The sequence below is a fragment of the Anopheles moucheti genome, chromosome X, assembly GCF_943734755.1.
Source record: "Anopheles moucheti chromosome X, idAnoMoucSN_F20_07, whole genome shotgun sequence".
Taxonomy (NCBI): domain Eukaryota; kingdom Metazoa; phylum Arthropoda; class Insecta; order Diptera; family Culicidae; genus Anopheles; species Anopheles moucheti.
The window spans coordinates 10,780,931-10,798,831 of NC_069142.1; the positions used below are offsets into that span (position 1 = coordinate 10,780,931).

At 50.0% G+C, this 17,901-nt stretch overlaps 2 protein-coding genes across 2 annotated transcripts; both read right to left on the reverse strand.

The window, feature by feature from the left end:
- Positions 1-783: 783 nt before the first annotated feature.
- LOC128306869 (ectopic P granules protein 5 homolog) lies at positions 784-9,586 on the reverse strand. The gene is made up of 13 exons (XM_053044501.1): positions 9,560-9,586; positions 8,644-9,440; positions 7,233-8,574; positions 5,978-7,147; positions 5,357-5,901; positions 5,099-5,225; positions 4,036-5,022; positions 3,810-3,962; positions 3,273-3,726; positions 2,505-3,207; positions 2,096-2,422; positions 1,587-1,958; positions 784-1,514 (listed from the first exon to the last, which is right to left on the reverse strand). The coding sequence occupies exons 1-13, from the start codon at positions 9,584-9,586 to the stop codon at positions 911-913; spliced, it is 7,608 nt and encodes a 2,535-aa protein (XP_052900461.1). The 3' UTR covers positions 784-910.
- A 2,323-nt stretch (positions 9,587-11,909) lies between these two features.
- LOC128306610 (chaoptin) lies at positions 11,910-17,187 on the reverse strand. Its single transcript, XM_053044169.1, has 10 exons — positions 17,161-17,187; positions 16,831-17,064; positions 15,860-16,764; positions 14,981-15,782; positions 14,836-14,910; positions 14,086-14,766; positions 13,666-14,024; positions 13,486-13,600; positions 12,867-13,426; positions 11,910-12,804 (listed from the first exon to the last, which is right to left on the reverse strand). Exons 1-10 carry the CDS (start codon positions 17,185-17,187, stop codon positions 12,507-12,509), a joined length of 4,056 nt encoding a protein of 1,351 aa, XP_052900129.1. The 3' UTR covers positions 11,910-12,506.
- Between the last annotated feature and the right edge of the window lie 714 nt (positions 17,188-17,901).

Below are 17,901 nucleotides of genomic sequence, written 5' to 3' on the forward strand. Positions count from 1 at the left end.
CCCAGCGCCGTCTTTACGATCCTTCTCCATGCTGCTAATTCTGTCGCCGGTCACTTACAAACTGAAGAGACATCGGTTGCTGCATGCTAAAGTACGATTTTTCCTCCGGCGCGTTACCATGGTTACGCAAAATGGCCGCCAACGGGAGCTGCGAGCTACGGTAGAGGTAAGCATGTACGGTATGGTTGCACCCAGTAGGCTGGATTTTTGTATCGAGTCAATTTTCATGTCTTCTTCTTCTTTCCAGTTTTTCTCCAGCGGTGGCTTTACCATATATGGTCATTTGCCTAGCGGATAGAAGAGGGTATAGCAGAAGATTACGCCTAGTGATACGCACCTGGTAGTCGGCAACGAACAAGCAATACAGCATCATGGACCCGGATCTGCTCGCGAAACTCACCAAACGAATGAGGTACATCCGAGGAGACCTGAAAGAGTTGCAGCAGTTCGCTGATCGTAGGGAGTTTCTGCAAAGGTGGATGGCGTTGGACAACGAGCTGCAGGATCGGATCAAACGCAACGAGTCGTTGCTACCGATGGTAAAGACCATTTCGCGGTTGAGAATTGAAGTTAAAGAAACGCTAGAGGCATGCGAGAACGCAATCTACGAAAACCGCGGCGGCCAGTCCTCGAAGGAGTAAATCGTACACATCCTTACCCAGCTGTAACCAGCTGTGGAAATGTAGAGCGAATGTTCTAACGGGCTCCGACTGCAGCCTCTATTCTGTGTACTTGGTGTTATGGGAAATATAATCCATCTGTAAAACAAACCGTGGAGTGGTGTTCATTTTATTTGGTTTTCCGTCGTCCGGTTTCCTAGCATGTACATGGTAAACTTAACAAATCTAACCTGCATGGGAATGCAAACAGCCAAGCGTCTAGCATTGCGTTACGGTCTTGCCCTAAACTATCACGTGGTAATCGCTTCCAGGAGTGTGGTAAGCAATGGTTCCGATCGACTATCCAACAAAACGATCACATCTTTGGCGTGCTGGAAGCTTCGGTGCGGTTCATCCGCCCCGCAAACCGTCTCGACGATCGCAATGATCCGGCTATGGTAGTCCTTGTTCCCTGACGCACCGCATGTGCTGTTGAAATGATCCATCGCCGCAGACACGATTCTTTCGCGCGTGGCGTGTTTTTCCGGTGCGCTCAATAGCTGCGATAGCGTGAACGGTTTCGGCGCACTGTTGCCGGTGCCAGTATCGCTGTAACCGTCCGTTACGGGTGTGTCGGACGTTTGATTTGGTGCGCGCCGGGCATAGACTTGTGCGAGCAGTACGGCAAACGCACTGCCAATCAGACAGCGTGTGGCACTGATGCGGGCGGTTGTTTGTTTATCCTTCCAGAATATTTTCTTCAGCATGTCCACCACCCCGTACGTGCTGTCCTCGCTCACCGTACCGAACAGACCGATCGCAGTACGGAACGCTGCATCCGGGTCCGGTTGCACCGTGGCCAGGCTGTAGGCTAGGCTGCACCAAAGCGGATAGAGTTGGTACTCGACTGGTTCGCTAAAAGAGATGCGTAGGGTGTTAGATAGTTCCCTTCATTTCACCCATGTCACACGTTCAACAGAGACGCACCTGATTTTTAGCTCAAACAGTGTTGTTAGCAGTTGGTTCACTAGCCTGTGTTGGGCTACCGGGTCACACCGTGCTTTTGTCCAGTGATGCAGGAAGCGCAGTTCCAGGCAGAATGGTAAACAGTTTTGTAACAGCAGCTCATGCTGCCACCGTTCGATTGCCGTATATCCGATGGTATTTAATGTTTGCAACCATGTGGAAGCAGCGACTGTTCCGTTCGGACACAAATATTGGCCGACTGCTTTCTCTAGCAAACGAAGCCAAGGTACAGCAGGGCTGTCTAACAGGGATGCAGACTCGAGCACGTATCGTGTCAATAACCGTGCATTGGTATCGGTTTCCAGCATGTGAATAAGTTCATCTACAAAAAGACTGCAATAAGAAGCAAATTCAATTAGCATTTAGTAATGAATGCACTAAACCTCCAGATCAAGATCAAATATTCAATATTATCACTAGCGTTAGGATTTAGAACAAATGTTATATTTATGTACGCACGATGTTCCTACCTCAATGTGTTCACCGTTTGCCACTTTTTGATGCTCGTCAGCAGTTCCACTGTCATGGCACGTGCCTCGGTCGAACGTGGACAGTCGGTACCGGTGTCCTGTGCTGATGGTAAACCTTCCAACACGGCCCCTATCGTACGTAGCGACTGGCGTACGGATCCGGCTAGCAGTGGCTTACCGTTTGCCACCGTACCGGATGCTCTGCCGGCGTTCATCAACATTCGCACGACGACACTGATGTAAAGTTTGCGTTTTATCAGCTGCATACCACCCGAAACAAGCCGGTTCGCTTCGTTAAAGCGCACTCCGGCAACGATTTCAAGGAATCTGTTTGGAGAAAACAAAATGAGAGTGTGAAGTGGAATGAAAGCTTTCACCAAACAAGAGGTAAAACAACTGGAGCACTCACTCGAACAGTGCGTCGTCTAGCTCACGACACGGTGCTTTCGGTGTGCGCAACATGCTGTCCGCTTCCGCCGTCATGACGAACCAATCCAGTGCGGGTGTTAGTTCAGCCACGTGCAGTGTTTCCCACGACAGGCGTCCGAAATACTGCAACAGTCGTACCATCGCAGTGCGTAGTTTGGCCTCGGACCGTATCACCGGCTCGTAGGCTATGCGCACGCAGATGGCCAGCGTTGCGGCATGGCTTCGTTGCAACCAGGCTGGTACTGGTACGGGTTTCCCTCCCATCCAGCAGCAGCGCACAAACACGCATGCCAAAAATTCATGACACTCGGGACTGTGGTGTTCCAGCAGGGTGTGCATCCGCTCGATCAGCATTTCGGAAGGCTGCAAATGCTCCCAGGGCAGATCCAGCACGAGCGTGTTGTACACGTACAGGGCGGAAATCATCATGTGCGGAGCGATGAACCACTCCAGATACCAGTTCAGGAAGTACAGCAGTATTTGGCTACAATCGTCAGCCACCTCAGCGATCGCGTATTTGATCGTGTACAGCAGTGCGGAAAACATCCACTTGGCTTTATCGTTCACGGATGCTGCGGCAGTTTTGGTGTACGATGACCCTGATTGAGTGGAGGTAGCTCCCCCGCACGGTACAACCCATGGTTCGAACAAGCGGCAAACGAATGGCAGAAGATCATCGCACACTAAAAACCATAAAGATTGTGGATTAATGATAAGAACATGTTCTTTTCCACCCTTTCAACCTTACCATTTTTCGCCGTATCATGCTGGTTCCGCTTGTATTTCACACCGTGCGCAAGAAAGCTGTACGAAAACATTCCCAGCAGCATTGCAAACACCTCGACGTACGCACCGTGCCGTCTGTACATACCATTCCATTGGCACGCAAAATCGCGCTGGCGTGCAAAGTGTTCCGTCACTGCTACCATTAAATGGTTCAACAGCTTCGCGCTCAGCACCGCCGTTTGATGGCAGTTTGATTCGGCAAATTCACGGTGTGCTGTTTGCAGTGAGCTCTCCGCCATCCCAAGTGTGAGTTCGCGAAGGTGCGCCCTGGAGCGGAGCAGATTCAGCAGCGCGAGCAACATCATCGGCGGCAATGTAGAAAATTCGGAGTAAGCGTTTAAGGTGTGCTGCAACATTTTACCGAAATGCGTCGGAAATGTGCTATCGGCCAGCAGCACCAGATGGGAGATTAACATCTGCAACAAAAACAGGCGAAAGTAGCGATATTAACAATCCAACAATAAAAAGCGAGAACATTGACAGTGTTAGGTATGCTTACGTTGCAAAACCGCGTATCCGTTTCGGCTTGCTTTTCGGAACGGACCGGACTAGCGCAATCCGTCGCGTGAAGCCCAATCATTATTAGCCTCGCAAACTGATCCACATCCTCTGGTGTGACACTATGCTGCATTAGCCAACTCTGTAGACAGAGCTGAAAATGGCGTTGAAAAAAATGCATGAAACATTTTGCACAATTTCCACAATTTTTCCCAACCCTACGCTACCTTTTCGCCGAACAGTTCTACGAACAGTTGCCGTTCCAGGCTGCCATGCTTTTGCTTCACCAGCTGACTGTACACCTGCAGCAGTGGCCGTACCGGTAGGAGAAAATTATCCAACATTGCCATGATCACGTTCGATGGTTTACGACCGTCCTCCACCGCGTCGGCAAACAACTGACACACCTCTTCAAGCAGTAAATTCGTAAGATCACTTTTGTACGTATCCATACTGAACCGCACCACAAACGTTAACGGTGGCACGAAGTTAGCATCGGACACTTCGTGGAGCAGCGTGCGCAACATCGTACGGATGGCGGCACACAGTGCCTGCACCTTTACCTGGTCCGTCTCCGTACAGTAGTCTACGAACAGGCTGTTCCACAGCTCCCGCAGCAAGATGGTGTGCTTCATTATGTACGGCGGTATGTTGATGACCATCTGCAGCGATATTTGCAACCCGTTTAGCTTACCGGTGATACGGTCCTCTACGGTCTTGTCTATTGCGGCACATTTCGTCTGTAACTTCACCGATGCGACACCGGTGCAGTACAGTATGTTGCATTTCTTCTGCGCAACGATTTGTTTGTCTTCGTTCACGTACCACTGCTGGTACAGCTCGAATAGCTCGCGTTGGCGTTGGTCCAGTTCCGCCTTCATCGACCAGTACGTTTTGTCAATGTACTGCTTTACGATCCGTAAGCTCTCGGTGATACGCTTCACGCGTACGCTTGGGGGTTTCCGCAGCATATCGATAAGATCGTGCAAATCGGCATTTTCCTTTACGATCGGTGTCTGCGGCAAGGTTGTGTAGCAATTTTCCAACCGCCGTTGTATCGCTTGCACCGGCGAGGGTAATTGTTTGACCACGGACGGTTTATCATCGGCCGATGGGGGGTTTGGTACCGCTCGATACAGATTGCACCAGCGCTCCATCATGATACGGTGGATCGTTAATGTGCTCTGTCGATTCAAGCACTCAGGCCAACATTCCTTGAAGATGCATAAAGCGATTATTGTTCGTAGCACTACGTCAACATGGGAACCAGGGACGAAAATTAAAACTTACTTCAGCACCAGCAAGGGCCGCTTGTAGGTGATCTTTATCGTACTGCACTGGTAGATTGATGGGATCATCCATGGCAAAGCGATTCAGGTCCGTATCAATTAACCATAGTTGAAACGCTTTTACTAGTCTGCAAATAGGAGCCAACCGGTGTATTAGTTGTGGCATAACAATGTCAATCCAAACACTCATCTGTGCGCCATTATCGATCCAGCTAAAATGAATAAACAAATTAATCAAAACCATCAAAACAACACTTACCGCAACATTGGAATTGCATCGTTGTTCGCTTCCTGCAGGCTGTGGTAATGCAATTCGAGATTGCAAAGTTTTTGCTTCATTTTCTCCATTAATGCCGTATCCCAACCGTACAGCCGATCCGAAACGCCGTGCACGCCATCGCCAACGTCCGTAACGCGCGTCAGGTAGATGGTAAAGAACTGCTGACAGACAGCCAGATACAGCGGATGTTCGACGTTGGCACGCACCAAAAATCGAGCAACCTTAAAGAACACCAGCGAATCGACCGAGGGACAGAAATCTTCCTCACGCATCGGCAAATGCACATTCACCTCCCTGAGTGCCGCATCCAGCTTGATGGTTTTGTTACGCTTGAGGATGCGCAACAGCTTCGCCCACAGCGCCGTCTCCAGTTCCAGCTGCTGGTGCTCGATACCGTACACTAGCAGCGCCAGCGCAACACAATCGCTCGGCAGTGTGCCGTACAGTAACGGTGGCTCTGTGCCGATGATTTTCGACCAGAGCGAATGTATGCCGGGTTGCTTTTGTTTCGCCTGGGACAGTGACTGTAACGTAAAACGAGAGATTGAGAGAAAATTAAAAAAAAAAAGACGTGATGGAAACTGAAGGCCATTATATTACCTTGAAAAATGGACACATTTTGAAGCGCAGTGCATTCCAAGCTTCGGTGTGACCGAATGAAATGGCGGCTAGTACGTTCAGCAACCGCAACACCTTGGCACTATTGGTCCAGCTAGATATTTGAGTTAACCAATCACACCACATGCAGATCAGCGGTGGTGGCGTAGCGTATCCACATCGCCAGTAGGAGACTGCTTGTGAAACGAGCATCGAACCCATTTTGCCAATTTTTGCCTGCCCAAGCAACTTAAGTGCGACGCTGGACTGTTGCTGCTCGTCGTTGTTTTGTTGCGACCAGTCTAGCTCGTCGTCGCTCTCCACGAGCTGTGCGAGCAGCGCGATGAACCGCTCATTATCGGACAATGCTTGCGGGCATTCGATAAACAGAATGCCGATAAGCTCCAGGCACCGTACGACAATCGTATCGAGATGGCGCTGCTCCAGCAGCAGTTTTAGCAGATTCACTCCATCCTGACAGAATACGGGCACCCAGTGGCCGGTGGTGGTGGTTAGCAAAGCGGTAAGGCACGCCACCGGACATCGTTCGTCAATAGCCGCCTTCACGTCCGGAAGTTGGTCGAGGGCAGGTACGTGTCGGAGGTCGGCCGTGGACGGATCACGCATTAACTGACGCACGATCGGTAGCGGTTGATCGAGCGCATGCACTCGCAGCTGCAGCAACACCAACAAGCAACGCTCTTCGTAGCTTTGGTGCTCTATCCATTCCGCACTGTCCGGTTCAGCTTTTGCCGCTGGTTGGTTCTTTCGAAACGCTGCAACGACGCTATACGCGATGCGCGTTTGACACCGTAGCGACACACATAATCCGCTAATATCGCCATAGTTGATGTACATTAGCAGTCCAAGCGCGAGCTTATGATATATATGCGTACGTGCGTAGTTCAGCAACATCTGCAGCATTACGTTGATATCTGACTCAGTCGGGTGCCAGCGCATTAGCAGCTTCTTTTTGCCACTAAACACCTCCAACAGTCTAGTTCCCTTCATTTGCCAAACATTAGCGGTGATTTGCGATTGTTGCGTATCGTGCGTGGCAAACGTTTGCAACAGGGTGGAAAGCACGATCGCGTTCTGGTCCAGTATCATGTGTATCTGCTCCATTATGATCTCGGCACAGACCAGCTCGTTAGCGCTAATCGATGCTAGCAGCTAAGCGCAGAGAAACAATACGCCAAAAGGTGAAGAAATAAATTGTTAGAGCTTCTAGTAAGAGGTACCATAATAATCTACTAACCTCAAATAGTGTTTTCGTGATGGTAGCAATAAATTCCCGATCACAGGATGCATCTCTTGCGAGCGCTAGATCTACGAATGGTCTCAGCACATTGTACAGATCGTGCGGTGCCTCGTTGGGTAGCTCTTTGCCAAACTGTTCCATTGCTTTGCAATAGGTGTGTGAAGGATGTTCTCCGTCTGACTCGAAATCTGGACTTAAGCTAAAATTACGATTTAACAAGCAACGAAACACCCACCAGCAGGCGCGTGAACTCAGTAATGCAAACGGCAGTGTGGATAGGTGCCGTGACAGCGATACACCACCACTGTAGATGCAGCGTGCCGCACCGTATACGAGCGTATCGAAATGTACCTGTACCAGCTCTACCTCTTCCGACGCTTGCGTACCGTGTGTGTCGCGATACAAGCGCAGTACGTCACTCACGAACTTTACCGTGTCGTTTATGAGCAGTGCTAATCGTTGCACAAAATGGCTGTACCGTGCGACGCCACCGTACGTGGACAATCCTGCGCCAAGTACAGCGACCACCTTGTTGGCGAACGTGATCAGACGCAACATTTCGGTGGTGGGAAGTTGCTTTACATCTCCGCTAAGCACCCGATGCATCGCACGTGCTGTAATTGTGTCGAACAGTCGCAGAAACGGTATTTGCTCGAGCAGTGCCAGCAAATCGCTCTCCTTGATCGGTCGTATCCGGTTGTCTGTGGAGCTATCCTCTCCGTCGCTATCGACCCATTCGAAGGTATCGCTGGCCTTCCCTGCCGCTGTACCGACTCCGCGGTGTATTTGCGTCGGTCCCACGGTATCCTCGACCGGCGCAAGGAATGTTTGTCGCTCGCTGATCGGCCGCAGCAGAACGTGCATCAGAGTGAGGACAGCCTGCAGTTCGCATTCCGGCAGCGCATGCCTCGATTGTATGCTCGCGAACGGAAGTGGATGCACCAACACATGGGCCCAGGTACCGATGCCGTTGGGGAATCGTAACACGTGAAACATCAACCAAATGCGATCATCAACGGTACCCGCTCGTAGCAACAGCGTGCCCAACTGCAAGAACCATTTGCGCAAATCCTGCACATATTCGCACTGCTCACCCTGGTCACAACCGTTCTGGTGCATCTCGGTACGCAACGCATTGCCAACGATGCGTAGCTTAATGCGCCACACAAGCGTACGATCTTGACCAGGTGTTGGTGGATCACTTACATTCTTCTCCACCATCGAGCGACTGTATTGCAGCAGTATTAGCGCATCCTGTGCTTTCGAGACGCATCGCTCTACCAGGGAGGACATTGTACCCTTGGCTTCCTCGCACGCTTCGACGTTCAGCGAGGCAACACTGTTTTTATTACAAGAAAAAAGAAGTATTATTAGTCAAAGGGTTTCCACAATGTTGCACTCCACTTACCGGCTGTAACGTGATATAACCACCATTCGTCCATCGTCACAGTATCCAGACCCACTAAACTCTACCTTTGGAAAGATCCAACATCTATTGCGCAGCATGGATATTTCTTCGAGGGTCACCGCTTGCTCCTTAACGATTTTGCAGTAGCTGTGATACGCAGCATGGTACGATTGTATGGACAGATACAGATCGCCATGATAGCCACCCGGGTCTTTAGCAACAGCGTGCGGATTTTCCGACACCACAAACTGTTGCTCCATTGCGTTTAAATGGTCCCGGTCGGTCTGCAGGGATGTGTCCTCCATTTGCTGAATACACTGTAAATAGAGCGTGCGAGTACGCGGTACGCTAATACAGCTCTGTTTGATCGCGTTCGTTGCTTGGGGAATTATCGTTTGCTCGATGTTTGCTTCCAGTTTGAGCTGACTCAGATCCGGATAGAGCATGGTGGATAGAGTGGTGATTGGTGCAATGCATGGCGGAGGAGCAGTTGGGGCGAAATCGGTGCCCAATTCTGCATCAGTCTTTTCATCGTGTATTGGTGTTGTTCCAGTGTCCTGTGACGTAGGTTCTTCAACGGCTTCTGGATTAATCGATTGTTCAGGTTTGTTGCTAAGGGGTTCTTCTTTGTCTTGTGTTGTCTGATTGTACTCCGATAACGCTACCGGTAGTGAAACTGTTGGTGATGATGAGGCTGGTCCCTCTCTCTCTTCTGACTCTAAATCAACAAAAGGTTCCACTTCCGGCAACTCAACGGAAGCTGGCTTCGGTAGAGGTTTTTTACTGCTTGACTTTTTCTATCCGCCATTCCACACCATTCGAATCCAATTGATCAGCAATTTGAAATAACAATGAAATCCAATGCACAAAGGTCAATTAGTTCAGAGGATTGCGAGATACTACTTTGCATTCTTACCTTCGCCTTGGGTTTCACTGCTTCCATCTTCGAATGATTCCGAAGCGCTTCTTACGAAAACAATGTCGAGGCAAGTGCTCTAGTTGAAAACGCACTATCACAGCGACCTATGAACGGGGAAACGCGATGACCAACGATGAAAACAAAACGCCTTACATTTTCGCTACCATTCGTTTTACTCGATACAGGTAAAACATGAGTATGTAGAATAATTAAAATCACTTACGGAACTACTCCCACCACGAGACACAAATAACGCTCTAACTAATCAGTGCATTTACACAGAAAATTAACTAATTGCGCGTTCGCTAGATTTGTCCTTCTTCTACGAAACAACAAAACAAAGAAACGGCACGGGTGAATAATATTTTGATGTGTTTTGCGATGCGATCCATTTGACAGGCAGCGGGCAGCTGTCAAACACGGCACGGATAAAGCAAACGCTGCTCATGCACGGTTTGGACGGTGGTATCGTCGCCGTTATTGCACTCTCGCACACTCCTATGTAGTACAGGCAGTGCCCGAGTTACGCGACACTCAAGTTACGCGAATTCGAGATACGCGAACCTCAAATGTTTGACAATTCCTGTAGTTTTGTATGTGGAATTTAATTTTTTATTTGTCAAACTTTAAATTTTTCTAAAAATACGTTACTTTGATAAAAAATAAAGATTTGCGGCAAAATTTAATGCTAATTATCGAAATAAACGAACAGCCCAAGCAGCCTAAAGCAGCATGAGGCGCTGCATTATAGCTATATTTGCTTCACATGCTATTTTTAACGCTAAAGTTTCGCAGAGCGCTATTTTAGCGATATTGTAGCGATTTTCGCTGCTGTAAAAGTTATGCTGCAAGAAACCTCTCATGCAGCGCTCTTATAGCCAATTGTAAGCCAATGTCGTGAAGTCAAACAGTTTCGCTGCAAACAACCTCTCCTGCAGCGGTTTTGCAGCGATTCACGTTGACTGAAAAAATTTCGCTGCAAGCAACCTCTCCTGCAGCGGTTTTGCAGCGATTCACGTTGACTGAAAAAGTTTCGCTGCAAGCAACCTCTCCTGCAGCGGTTTTGCAGCGATTTTACGGCAAATCGCATTAATACACACAGTATAAGTTCAAATATAGGTGAGTGTATGTCATTTGCAATCTACATTTTGGTACGTGAGGTTTGTTCTTGGAGAATTTAGTTGTGATTAAGCAAACATAGTGAAATGAATGCAAAAAGGTTGCGGAAGTCTGGTGTGTTATACCGAAAAAGAGATATGTACATGAAAAAAAGGACCTCAAACGAAGAGGCACCACAAATTCCAACTGGAAGCATCGAGGAGCCCGGAAACAGAACCATAGAAGAAACAGAACCATATCCAAATAGTGAAGCAAATTGTCACGTTCCTAATGTAATAACAGCAAACGAATCAGGAAGTGATGAGGAGGAAAGCAGCATGTCAACGAAACATTCAAATTTTAAGGACGTGGACATACAATCATGTTTAGCTATTTAGCGATAAATAGAGCGCTTCAATACATGCGCTGCATATTGCCGAAATGTAGCGCTCATGCAGCTAATCTGTAAAGCTTCACGATAGCTGCAGCTGTTTCACGGATTGGCTGCATGAGCGCTACATTTCGGCAACGAGGCAGCGCTGCATTTCGACTGTTTCGCTTCGCTCTCGTACATCGTATTGAAGCGCTCTTTTTATCGCTAAGTAGCGCTGCATGTTGCTTTAGGTTGCTTGGGAGATACCAATTATAAAAGTGTTCTGTAACGTGCAGAGTAGTATTCGATCCCTGAATACTAAATATAAACAATATTATGAAGAGAATTCGACTTGCGCGAAAATTCAAGACACGCGAATTTATTTGGCACGCATTATACGCGTAACTCGGGAAATGGCTGTACATATGAGAAGCATAGAGGCGTATTGTATCGTACGGTTATGCAAGAAGTACAGAGATCATTACAATTTGCATCTATGTTCTTCTTTTAGCAGGCTTATAATTGAGCTCGATGCGCTTCTCTACCGCTCTACGAGTACCTTTCCTGAACCGGCATCCTTCATCACGTGTCCCTGTCATCGTGTACTTGCTGCGTTTGACACGTGGTCTGCTCCTCCACACAGCTCAGCCATCCCAAATATCACCACAAATAGGCCGCAACACCTAATGCGGGACTATGGTAAAAGCCCTGACGTCTCCTCCTAGCCCAAGACTCGAATCAGCCACGTTCTTCAACAGGACTAATGGACGTAGCACAGGGCGACAATTGCTGCATTTTGTGCCTTCGAAAAAGCAGAACAGAACATACACGCTCCAACATAAAGTTATTTGGCAAAGCTTTATTAAAGGTTCCGCAACAACAATGGTCTTACAAGCTATGCTCTTTTACAATTACACAACCCAGCAACGCGTGAAATGAACGAGAAACGACAAATCTACAGTTTGGCTCATGAATAAATAAGTATGAAAGGGTGAGATATAACGCGAAACAGTGACAATTTAATGCATCTTACGTTTATAAGTTAACGGCAGTCGGTTGATCAAGATACCTGAGTAACGGAAAATTTATCCTTTCATTTTTTTTTTGTTGCAAACTTTAACCAAAAGGAAAAACTCCAAACAGAGAAAAACGATTTAATATTTGCATTGGCAAACAGGCAGACACGTGCGCGTGTGAAAACGTTAAACATTTGTTTCGCTGTATGTTATTTCTTAGATATTAACAACCAAACGGCATAAATGCAAGCTGATGATGATGCTGACGGGAGGGAAGGAGGGGAGTCCACATTCACAGCTCCTCGAGTTCTATGTCCAGCTCACTGCTGTAGTCGCAGCCATCGTCTAGGTAGCTGCCGACGACGGCAGAACCGTTACCGCCGATCGCCTGTTCACTGTAGAGCTGCTCGAGGTAGTCATAAAATTCGCTGTACATACGGAACAAGTAGCGCATGAGTCAGATGAGTAGTACGATGAACACGAGCACGAACGCGATCGCCGGCACGATGCCCAACCGGTTGCCCGTACTGCCCCAACCACACTCCAGATCCTTCTTCAACACGTCCAGCAGTAGATCGTTGTTCTTGTTGCTGCACCGCGCCTGACGCAGTTCGTTAGCTGAATCGCCACAGTCGGAACCCTTCGCGTACGCCAACGGTGTGGTGTGCTTGAAGTAGTTCGTCAGACTCGTCTCGGTCCACGGGTTGGCGGGGCACAGATATTGACGCCGTTTCCGCTGCCAGAATTCGACCCAACTGCAAAGAGTAAAGGGAAATGTTGATTGCCATCCTCACTGGTAACCCTGCAGTAACCCTACCCTATCTCGCAGTCACAGTTCAAGACGCTGCCACCGATCTGGAGCTCGGTCAGGAAGACGTGCTCCGGCAGGGCAAGATAATGTGCCGTGTTGGGATTGGGTACGCTTTGCAGCAGATCGTTGTCATCGTCAATGGTCACGGTTACGTTGCGCACGGGTTTGCCCATATGGCGGAACAGATTCCCGGGCAGTGCGACCAGTGAGGTGTTGTGCAGACGGAAGTGCAGCGTGGCCGACTGGACACCCTTCAGCACAGTGTCGGAAAGCCGGCTAAAGCCAACGCCACCAAACGTAATGCTTTGCAGCTTGTTGGGCAACAGACCGTCCATTTCGCGGCGCATGTCGGTGGCGGCTACAGCGATGGGCTTCGACGCCTTCGACGTAGTACCGGTGCTTCCCGCAAGAGTGCCGGCGGCGGCAGGTGGTTTCGCAGCTTCTATCCAAAGCTCGCGCAGGTTGTTCGCATTGTCCAGTATGCGAGGGATGTTGAAGTTGGGAATGGCCGGGAAGGTCGATATTCTAAGTGAGCGCAGATAGTGAAGTTTGTTCAGCACCCCTGTCTGTAATATAGCAGTGAGGTGAGTGGAATGTTCGAATGGTGCCATCCAAGGTACCTTACTTCAATGGAGTGCAGGTTGAGATTGGCAATGTCCAGATGTTCCAAAGTGTCCGCAGCTCCAAGCAAACTCGTGTTGGAGAGCGTTGTGATAGGATTCCCGGAGAGGGAAAGATGTCTGCAATGAAAGATAGAGGAGATTAGTGTGATCTCGATTCGCCATTGATGTACTCGACATCATACTTCAGGTTCGGCAGAGAGTGCGTGATCAGTGGAACGCTGGTAAGATCATTTTCCGACAGGTCCAGTACCCTTAGGGATGTCATGTTGGCGGCTAGCTCCGGCGGAATGGAGGGTAGATCGTTGTGGGAGATTTTCAGTGCGCGCAGCGAAGGATTGGACAGCTCCGGCACGGAGCTGAGCGAAACATTGGCCAGCTGCAACTCGATCAAACTGTTCTCCAGCCCGACAAACGCTTTGCCCATTACCTCCAGCTCGTCGTTGTGGGACAGATTGAGCACGGAGAGTCGCGGTAGCGTAGCAAAGGCCGCATCTTCCAGCCGTACCAGCCGGTTGTGGGATAGATCCAACCAGGATAGTGACTGAACAAGAGAGGAGAGTGTATACAACGTGTCAAGCACTAGTACCTAACCTATTACTTACGCGAAATTTGTTGCTCAAATCGATACTGTGGATCGCTCCGATGTGGTTGTGGCTTAGGTCCAACTCGCACAGAGACAGCGCCGCCATGTTGGACAGCGCGGTAACGGGTATCTTCGTCAACTGGTTATGCGATACGTCCAGCCGTTCCAGACCTTCGCTCAGCAGCAGATTGTCCGGCAGATACTTCAGGCTGTTGTGCGCCAGCTCTAGCACACGCAAGCTGTTCACGTTGCGGAACAGCTCGGCGGGCACCTCCGTCAGCTGGTTGCGGGAGAGCAGTAGCACCTGCAGCTTGCGGGTAGTACGCAGCGTGTCGTATTCCAGCTCTGTAATCTCGTTGTCGGACAAATCGAGCCAGTGCAGATGGGGCATGTTGCCGAACAGCTCGCGCGTAACCGTGGCCAAGTTGTTGCCGCGGAGCACTAGCCTCATCAGTGACAGCTCGGTTGGACGGAAGTAACCGGGTACGATGCGGGAGATGTTGTTACTGGTAAAGTCGAGCGAACGAATGTTGGAGTGTATGGTGGGCTGGTGTTGTTGTTGCTGCTGCTGTTGCTGCTGCTGCTGCTGTTGCTGTTCCCGATTGCCATGACCGGAAGAGTCGGTGACGTTCTCAACCATACCCAGTGTTTTTATTTTGTTGTAGCTCACATCAACCTCCAGTGAGGTTAGTGAACCAACCTGCAAGCAACAAGGAGGAGCGTTATTGGGAATTCTTATAAAGTCAAACGACCCTATCGAATAGCTGACCTGATCGAGGTACATGAAATCGAAGGCAGTCAGCGAATTGTATGCTAGGTCCAACTTCTCCAGTTCCGGTAAATTCTGTGAAAGTAACGCAACATACACACATTAAAACCTTGAAGAGATGATCAAGATTTCGCAGGTATCTCACCTGGAACGCTTCGTCCGCTATCTTGCTCAGCCGGTTGCCACGCAGATTGATCAGTTTCAGATTGCTCAGGTTCATAAAAGTACGCTTCTCGATCGTTTCGATCCGATTGTCCTCCAGCAGTAGCGCCTCCAGCTCCTCCAAGTCGACGAACGTGTGCGAAAACAACTGCTTAATGTTGTTGTAGCTCAGCGAAATCATCATCAGCTTCGTGTGGATGTCCGCCTGGAACGTACCCTTTGCAAGCACGTCGATCTGATTGTCGTGCAGCTCGAGACTGACGAGATTGCGCAGCATATGGAAGCTGGTGTCACCGACCGCCTTCAACCGATTGTTGCTCAGATCGAGTGCCTCCAGGGCGGTTAGCTTGCGGAACGCTTCGATCGGAAACACGACCAGCTGCGAACCGAGCCCGTGGGACGCACGGAGCGAAACGAGCGAATGGCCAACGTCGGTGAACGCGTCCGGTTCGATCGCGTCGATGCGATTTTCGCTGAGATCGAGGCGCTTGAGGCCACGAACGTGCGTAAAGGCGTGTGCCTTGATCACCTTCAGGGCGGCTCGGTTCAGGCGCAGCTCTTCCAGCTCCGGGCTAAAGTTGGCGAAATCCTCCGGACCAACGCTGGTGGATGGGACGTGGGAGATGGCCAGGGAACGCAGATTACGCATACTGCCCAAATCTGCCAAGGTGACTGGTTGGTTCCGTTGGCCCACTGCCTCCAGTCGGTGCAGATTCAACCTAGCGAACGGGGATGCATTCCGCTGATCTGGATGACGTAACAAGTTGTCCTTGACGTTAAGATACCTGCAAGAGGGAAGGAATGGAGCGAGTCTTGCTGAAGTTTGCCGGAACACTGGAAAGCATTTACTGCGAAATCTTACCGCAAATTATCGAATCCACGAAACAGATTGTCGGCCACCTCGGTCAGATTGTTACCGGACAGATCAAGCACCTGCAGGTAGTTCTCCAGTCCCGAGAATGCCTCTGGTTCTAGGTGATCGAGATCGCAGTGGCGTACGTACAGCTCGCGTATCTTCGCCGAACGGAACGCGTTGTCCTCGATCACGCTGAGCGGATTGCCGTCCAGCAACGTCACATTCGCTGTGTCGAACTGTGTGAATGATGCCGCCAACAGCGTTTCCATTTCGTTGTAGCTCAAGTTCAGCGAGTCTAGCGTCAGTCGGAAGTTGCCACCGGGCATACCCGGGCCCCGTTGTTCATCATCGTCTAGGGAGAGATCCTGCAGCCGGTTGCGGGACAGATCGAGCACACGGAGGCGGCTCAGCACGCTCACTGCCTCGTACGGGACGTGCTGCAGTAGGTTGTCCGCCAGCGAGAGCTTCGCCAGCTTGCCTAATCCATCGCGAAACACCGTCGCGTCCAGCTGCATCAACCCGTTGCCGGACAGATCGAGCGTTTCTAGGTTGGGCAACCCGGCCAGAGTGTTTGGGGCGAGCTGCGTGATGGAGTTCTCGGCCAGTATTAAGGTTTGCAGGGTGGTCTCAACACCCCTGAACGAGTCCCGTGCGACGGTGGTGATGTCGTTGCCCCGCAAGCTCAACAAGCGTAGCTTGCGCAGATCGCGAATAGTGCGGGACGGCACGTCCACCAGCTGGTTGTGCTCCAGCACCAGCTCCCACAGCGTACGCTCCAGTCCGTACAGTGCCTCGTCCGGCAGCTCCGTCAGCGGGTTGTTGGTAATTTCCAGCCGATACAGACCGGTCGACTGCAGGAAGTACGGTTCCAGCTCCCGCAAACCCGTCCTATCCATCGTCAGCATAAAGAGCTAGAAAGGGTTATCGTATGTAAGCGCAGGTGTTGCTTCAGTGTGACACCATCGTGATGGCAATACCTTGGAACTGTTGATGATTTTAGGCACGGCTGGAAACAATACTTCGCGGCAGTTGACGATGCCCAGATCCGGGGCACTCTTGGAGCAGGAGCACAGCGGATTGAAGGCACAGGGTGGATGGTTCTGGGTGTCGATCTCGCGAGCCCGTGCCAGCGATGCCCAAATCATGATGGCGACCGTGACAAGCACGATCGTATATCCGAACTTGAACATGTACTCGAGTCCAGCGTCACCCTGGAAAGTGCAAGAACGGTCCATTACCATGCGAAACATTTACCGCTAATCGGTGATCTGTGAGCTTTCTTGTTAGTTACTTCTCCTAGAATTCACCATCTCTTCCTGCTCGATACCACCCATCCGCCATCTTTAATCACATCAACTCTGAAGGTCTTTAATACAGCCTTGTGTCCAGGTTCTCTGATTTTGTTTTTTTGCAAGGTAATGTAATTAATCGACAAAAAGTAACAAACCCGTCCCGTACGACCTCGACATGGAGTTGGCGAACTAACTGATGCTTTGCACGTCAGGTTTCCACAACCGATCCCGGGATGGGCCAGTTCCACTCCTTTCTTTGCACGGCAAAAACAATCACTTTACTGTCTGAACCAAGCCCAGCCTATCAATAACGCGTGATAGTGATGATACGGACGCAAAACTAGCCGACCACCCGGATAGCGAGGCACGGTCATAAATTTTCCACCATTTTTTTTTGTTGTTCGCCAACTGTTTTATTTCCTTCTGTGTCCCGCCTGAAAAAAATATTCATAGAAAACCACACGCAGACACACGTATTTCGGTGGCACTTCTCAAACCTGCAACCGCACACTAGTGCGCGGAATACGTCGGCTGGTTTTGGACGTTAGTGGAGGTAGTTGTTGCATTTGCAAGATGTTCTCGGCCTAGGTGTGGCCCTAAAGTAGCCCACTAGTCCTCCTGTCTCATTTGTCGTTGTCTGACCACACGGTGTTGTACCGCTCGTTGCGTTGCGTTGTTTATGGGTGCGCTTAAAGTTCGCTTACTATCGGCCCCCGGGACGCTGGCCGGTGCGGAAAGGGACATACTTAGAAACCC

Coding starts and splice junctions, on each gene's coding strand:
- LOC128306610 (XM_053044169.1), bottom strand. CDS start 17,187: ATGGGTGGTATCGAGCAGGAAGAGATG. Junction 17,065..17,160: donor GTATCGAGCAGGAAGAGATG/GTGAATTCTAGG, acceptor TGCACTTTCCAG/GGTGACGCTGGACTCGAGTA. Junction 14,911..14,980: donor TAGCGGACGAAGCGTTCCAG/GTGAGATACCTG, acceptor TTACTTTCACAG/AATTTACCGGAACTGGAGAA.
- LOC128306869 (XM_053044501.1), bottom strand. CDS start 9,586: ATGGAAGCAGTGAAACCCAAGGCGAAG. Junction 5,902..5,977: donor AAATGTGTCCATTTTTCAAG/GTAATATAATGG, acceptor TTTACGTTACAG/TCACTGTCCCAGGCGAAACA. Junction 1,515..1,586: donor CTGTTTGAGCTAAAAATCAG/GTGCGTCTCTGT, acceptor CATCTCTTTTAG/CGAACCAGTCGAGTACCAAC.